This window comes from Bemisia tabaci, chromosome 8 (assembly GCF_918797505.1).
Source record: "Bemisia tabaci chromosome 8, PGI_BMITA_v3".
Classification (NCBI taxonomy): domain Eukaryota; kingdom Metazoa; phylum Arthropoda; class Insecta; order Hemiptera; family Aleyrodidae; genus Bemisia; species Bemisia tabaci.
The window spans coordinates 38,638,745-38,645,748 of NC_092800.1; the positions used below are offsets into that span (position 1 = coordinate 38,638,745).

General features: G+C 37.5%; 1 protein-coding gene across 1 annotated transcript; it reads left to right on the forward strand.

Annotated features, from left to right (window-relative positions):
• Positions 1–306: 306 nt before the first annotated feature.
• LOC140225314 (snurportin-1-like) lies at positions 307–6,768 on the forward strand (the record flags this gene model as incomplete). Its single annotated transcript, XM_072303794.1, is given in 5 exon segments — positions 307–563; positions 1,643–1,769; positions 2,795–2,950; positions 4,339–4,548; positions 6,366–6,768. Coding segments are annotated over 5 exon segments (903 nt in total). The 5' UTR covers positions 307–315.
• Positions 6,769–7,004: the final 236 nt, after the last annotated feature.

Sequence of the window (7,004 nt, forward strand, 5' to 3'; positions counted from 1 at the left end):
AGACGCGCCTAGGTTCCGTAGCTTCAGCGGTAATCGAACGAGCAACTATTCGAACACCAGAGTAGGTATAGTGGTATCACGCGGCATTGTAGGAAAATCATAGCTTTTCTCCTACCTCGACGTAATTCATGGGAAAAAAATATTGTATTTTGTAAATGTATCCACCCTCGTATTTGCATTCGCAATTTTTCCTACGGATTCTAATTTTTTTGACAATTTCACATTTCCACAACTTCCAATTAATATTTTTCTCTTCTGTATGCGGTAACACTGTATTGATTTTGTTATTTTGTTTTGATTTTAGGTTAGGATGTGATGTACGTAAACAATCGTAAAGAGCAGTGTCCAGACAGTGTAATTGCGTTCAGTTTTTTACTTTTTCTCCGGGTAGTTTCGTTCATTATGGACTCCTTACTCGAAAATTTAGAGAACTCTTTCAAAGTGGATGACAGACCGAATAACACAGATGCAGCTCATCCGTATTTTATGAATTTCTACAAATGTCGTAACGATGCATCCAACCAAGCTGCTCGCAGGAAGCAATTTCTGGAAGCTCAAAAGAAGTAAGTCCTTTTTCTTCCTAATCTAAGACTTGTATCTTATAAATCCTCCTTTCAAAACCTACTATTTACCTACTGGTTCGGAGGTAACTAGTAGTATTTTTCTCGTTGAGAAATAGAGATTAAGGCTGTTACGATAAGAATACCAGGTAACATCAGGTGAACATGTTTCACTGAAAGCAGATATTTATGAGTCAAATGACTCAAAAGAAAGTATTCCTCAAGCGCAGCTGCCCTTCTTGTGGGAATGACCACTTCAAACTTTTCGCTAGAAACGAAGGTTATGAAAATAACTGATGCCATGACATCAAACGGAATTTCAGACTATTTTAACTTATCACAATTGCAGCTACTTCATCAGTGCTAATTCAATCTGTACTTCCCTTCATCATCCCATCTTCTCTTAAATCAATGACTATTTCTGAAATGTTCTCTTAGTTCAGGAGGCTGGCTATAGGTTTGAAAGTTAATTTCCTTGAAGGCACTTAAGGTGAATCCAGGCTTGGAACTTCGCAATTTGGCCACCATGTCGCGCTGCTCAGAATATCCACATATATTTGCCAAAATAATAAAAACCGTATACTTATTCAAGATTGGAGATCCAGGGGATATGGCAGCATACTTGAGGAACACTCAGTAAAAAATCTTCTCAAAATCCCCAAAAATAAAGTCCTAACTATGGCGGAAAGTAATTCCCATTGCGGCAATAGGAGAGAGAGAGACAGAACATGAGGGATTCTGTTACGCGCTCGGCCGCCGCCCCTGAGCTGAAAGTTTCAGCCGTACTTTCTCTGCGCTTGTAATTCTAATTGCCAACATTTTTGGCTCAAAAAATCAAGCTAAAATTAATCTATATCTTGTGGATCTGCTTTTTGTAATTCAAGGAATATTATTTCAGTAATCATCGAAGGAAAGTGAAATTCTCAGTGGTGACTGGTGGCGTTATCTCTAATCTTGAATTATCCCTAATCGAACCCTGGATTCACCTTAAGTAGAACTCTTGACATAATCCAACCGCATGCGAATGTATTACTAATGTGTATTAAATGTATTGTATGATAATTCTTTTGTTCATCTCCAAGGAAACGGACTTCGGAGCATAACACTTTCAGGAATATTTTGGAAACAGATTCTCAGCACAACACCACCAAAAATAATCTCCCGAAAGAAAAATGTCAAAGCATGGAATGGCTACCTAGCGGAAAGAAAGTAAGTGACATACTATCCTCCATTACTTTTTACCAAGATATTGAATTAAAATTTCTCTGTAGTTGGGCGAATTTCCTATCAGAAAGATTGTTTTATAGACAGAGGAAAAGAGGAATTGAATACTTAATATCGTTGTTTTTTTTTTTTTTTTTTTTTTTTTTTTTTTGCCGAATCAAATTGTATCTAACAGATGCTCCTCCAGTCATCATCATCAATTCTTAGAGTACCCCGAAAAACCACAAATTTAGTGTGATCTTATAATTTTTCCTTTTTTTTCAGAGAATTATCAAAATTGCTCCTCTATTCAGAGTCAACCTTACCAAACAACAAATAGGTATTTTGATCCTTTGAACCTTGCCCAGCAGCCTGATTTTTGAAATTCTATGTTTCTCGAGTAGTCAAAGATGACATAGGTTAAAAGGTGGAGCAAGATTGGTAGGCTATGTCTTATCACTGCTTTATCGTGCCCATGTTGGGTGGAACTCACGACAAGCTAAAGGCACCTCTTAAGGTTCCGACAGTATGTCGTCCATTCCTTCTGACAAAGGCTTGATAAAGCAGTGATAAGACGTAGCCGACCAATCACACTCCGCCTTTTAACCTATGTCAGCTATGTCTACCCGACGAACACAAAATATCAACAGTCAGGCTGCAGAATGGTCATATTTCTTCAGTGATCTCCAAAATTTCTGAAGTACAGAACTCTCTCTCTCTCTCTCTTTCTCTGTAGCGGATCTCAGGGAACCAGAAGAGATCTGCTCTCAAATACCTCTCAGTCTTTAAATTTACCTCTCTTTGCACTTGAAATTATTCATGATTTTGCTTCTAACACATGATCTTTGTGTATGAGTGAACTTGATGCCTTATTGCTGTCTTTTTCTGGAGTACTTATGTCTGTGCAAAGTCTTCTGAAATCTGCCCCATTGAGAAGTTTCTGTGCCCCTGAATATGAATATGTATTTTTCCAGTTATTTTGATAATACCGTAGTAGATTTATTATAACCAGCATTCAATCATTGTTCCAGAAAATTCCATTTAAAAGTAAAACACAAGACTCAGAATGCCTCAAAAATATTCTAATGGAATCAGAATGGCTAGTTGATGTGCCGGACGATTTGGATACACGATGGACTGCTGTCGTTTGCCCTCAAGGAAAACGTTGTATCTTAGTTGCGAAAGGAGTAAGCAATCATTCCTAGCCTCATGTTCTTTGTATCCCTTTGTTTTACCTCTCTTGAAAATTATAATACATTTCCTGAAGTTGAAGAGGTATTACTGCATGTTTTCAAAGATTTTTTTAAATTAACATACATACATTCCAGTCGCTTTACAGCGCGCTCGGGCGCTCTGCGACACCTAATCGCCATCCTTGCCTATCGATCCAGAGGTCATCTGGTAGATGACATCTTGTGATTTCATCTTGAATGCCACCAATCCACGATTTTGCTGGGCGTCCCCTACGTCTTCTCCCAGGAGGAACCCAATCTAGCACTTTCTTAGGCAACCTATCATCCGCCATTCGTTGAACATGACCATACCAGACAAGCTGTTTGGTCATGATTTCATGCACGAAATGCGTTTTTTAAATTAAACCATACATAAAAAATTGAAGAAAACTTTGAAAAAGAGCCCATATCAAATTCAACGTTGTTGAGCTGTATGGAACTGCTGAGGAGTTTTGGAAAAAGTCTATTTGTTTATAGAGTAGTATAGAACTGGTAACATATGTCAGATGAGGTTCGTTAAAAAATTAGGAATGAAAGAGCAATAATGATAGCAAAGAACATTCACCAAAACAGCGGAGTTGCTTGAAGGGACTTCAGCCCCCCGCCCCCCTCAAATGACTTCCTAGCTCCCCATAATGAAATCCAATGTGCGGGAACGAAAAGCTATTAGTGAAGGTACATTATTTTGAGACAAAGGAGTGAGGAGATATTAAAAAATTGAAGATTTTTCTCAGAAAAATAAGATACACTACTGCATTAGAACAGCCTCAAAATGCGTCACAGACATGATAAAATATCCAGGAAGGCCCCCAGGACCCCCCTCTGCATTGAAGGTGGTCTTTTTCCACACCTCCTAGGCACTTTGCCCTGTCAATCCCCCCAAATACCGCACCCAAGCGATGTCACTGCCGTGAAATCGCCCGAGACTCCATGAAACTCCTTTGTCCATTAAGTGTTTCTAACTCCTCTGTTGACATGTTTGTTCTGCTGAATGCAATTCCTGCTTTTACATTGTTTATCAGAGCAGATTCATCAGCAAACATGTCAAAAGAGAAATGCTACATCTGCCCATTGTTTGTAGCAGGGCTTCAGTGCAGAATTACCCCAAACCAAGCCTCTTTATGATTTCATCTGATTGTGAGTCAAACTGATTCTTAAAGTAGACAGGATCTGTTTTAAAAGACCCGTTGCAGATGGTTCTGTACCACTCAGTGAGTTGCCCAATTTTAAAATCTTCATAGATTCTGTGTCAACTGCATAGTCGTAGTATTGTTCGCCAGCACACCCACTTCCAGTTTTCCGCATTGTTACATGACTACTATAGCCTTCTATTTCTTTTTCAGAATGGAACTCAAGCATATGATAAAGCGGGTCGGCAATTTATGAGCTTTCCCTCTTGGCTGCCGAGTGGTTCTTGGGCGGAGACATACTCAAGCCCAGGAGGACATAAAAATGGACAAACTATTCTGGACTGCATCTACAACTTTGACAGCACATCCTTCTATGTATTGGATGTCATTGAATGGAACTCGCATCCATTTCTTTCTTGTGAGGTACAATACCGCCATGCTAAAGAAAAACGTCGTATGAGCCGTCAGACGTTGCCAAGTTACCTTCTATAAAAACCGGAATTACTGGGAAAATTGTGAATTTTTTTTCCAAAATTTTTAGACAATTTTGTAAGCAATTGTATCTAAAATATCTGGAAAGTTCTAAGAAAAATGTGGGTAAATATCGTTGAAAATACAAGTTTTATCAAGGAAAATTTGGCAACTCTCGAATGTTCATACGGCGTTCTTCCTTAGTACGGCAGAATACTAAGCCCACTAATCTTTGAAAAAGCACAAACTCTCTAACAAGATAATCTTTGATCTGATGAGAAAAGAAACTTAAAATTTCTCCGAATTTAAAAAAAAACTTTGAAGATAAGACAGAGGGCTGGGTTAATCTATCTGAATTTTAGTAGATTGGGCTGATTTTGGACTTTCAGGAGTCGTTTACGATTTAGATATTTTGTACTCTGATTTTATTGGAAAATTGGATGGTTCTTTTTCCTTTTTTGTTTCATCTGTAATTGGAAGAGAAAGTGCTTTAGGAAACCAATATTACTGACTGGCCAACGACTGAAGTCAGCAGTACAGTATTAGATGTATGAAGAGCTCTATTTAAACAATTGACTTAACTTGTTTTCGGACACAGGAAAATAATTGATGAAAAAACTGAAACATTCAACTAAAAACAAATTACCTGTTTAATAAAATGGATTGTCTTTGATGTCAAAATCTTAAAAATTGTTAGTTCTAATGCTACCGTCAGAATCATGGTAAAAGCTAAAGGGCACTCTGAAACTATTGTTCAACAATAAAGTGAATGAATTAAGAATTTTTGAAATTTTGATGTCTAAGTCAACCCATTTTAGTGTAAAGCTCGTTGTTTTAAATTTTTTCCATCTCCTCTCATGATACCTAATCATTCTTGAGAAAAGATCTCGCACCACCGGATGTCTTTATTATCATGGGCTTCTGCATTGTGAGGAGCAGGTAATTTTGTACTTTGAGCTTTTTCAGAATGATGGATGAATAAACAAGGCTGAACTAAAAATTAAGGTGATTCAATGGACGCCATATTTTGTGTCCAAACGACCTGCGATATATCGCATCGATTAGTTCCATTTTTCCAGCTACTCATCATTTTTCCTAGCTCCAAATTTAGCTTTTTGCTTTTTCCAAATTTTAGTAGTTGGCTGTGCTGTGTAACATCTTCTCTTCATTTCCTCAATGTAACAGTTGAAAGGATCCTACTTAAAAGAACAGTGTATCTTGTTTGTCTTGTTGGCAAAGGCTATAAATTAAAATTCTAGTTGTTACTATTATTACTATAAATACAAATACTGAAGATTTCTCGTCTAATAAAAAAAATATATTTATGTCTCTTCTTTTTATTGATATTATTCATTGATGATATTCATATTGGTTGCCTTTGCTTTTTAGCCTTTGTATCTTTGCTCACACAAAAGATTTTTCGATGGTGTAAGTCGGCAATCACATAACTTGTTTGCAGTGTCTAAAAATCTCCGCCTCTATGTTATTTTTGCAAAGGAGAACAAAGTGACATCATTCCTTGGAGTTTGTGCAGAATTTTCTTCGCACAGAGAAGAAAAGTCACGACAGTTTTAGAGAATTGCTGTTGAGTAGTTTTCCGTTAAAAACATAAAGTATTGCAGGAAGTCTGCGACGTTGCAAACCGAGTTATGTGATTGCCGACTTACAATGTCAATTTGTCTTATCCTATAGAACTTGTCCTCAGCTGTGCTCTAAGATAGTCATGTTTAAATCTGCTGCAGATAGTAATGGAAGTCTTTTTCTGTCAGACTGATTTTAGATTTTACTGGCTGTCTTCAAAATTTGATGAAATCATTCAACTTTCGGAGAAGAGCAAGAATAATCCCAAATCAATTCACCTAGCTCCAAGATTTCCGGCTGCAGAGTTGCCTTCAAGAAATGGCGCATTTTCCTCTGGTGGAAGAAACTAATCCCCAAGTAGATGGGATTCTGTTTTATCACAATGAAACGCACTACACTTCGGGCTCAACCCCCCTTGTTGGTTGGTTGAAACCCTTCATGGTTCCTGAGATGCTCAAAATTTCGGTGCATGAGGCTTACAAGGCCGATGTTCCTCCAAATTACCTGAGCGCTGTCCAGTTTATTCAGTCCAGTCTAAGTAATCAGGCACAAAAAACCAAATATCGAACAAGAAAGGATTCCAATCAGAAGGTATAGTTTATTTTTCATTATAGACTGATTTTTTTCTTATTTTGTGGGGAACTTTTGTTCGGAAGACAGTTTTTCAAAACTATGAGTTGACTTTGAACACCTTCGATATGATTTAAGTTTCTGAAACTCCCTGATACTCTATGTTTTCGGTAGATAACCAATCAAAAATCAGGCTTGACATTTTTAGAGAATTAATCAAAGGATGCGGCAAGACAAATGAAGTAATTTTACTATTG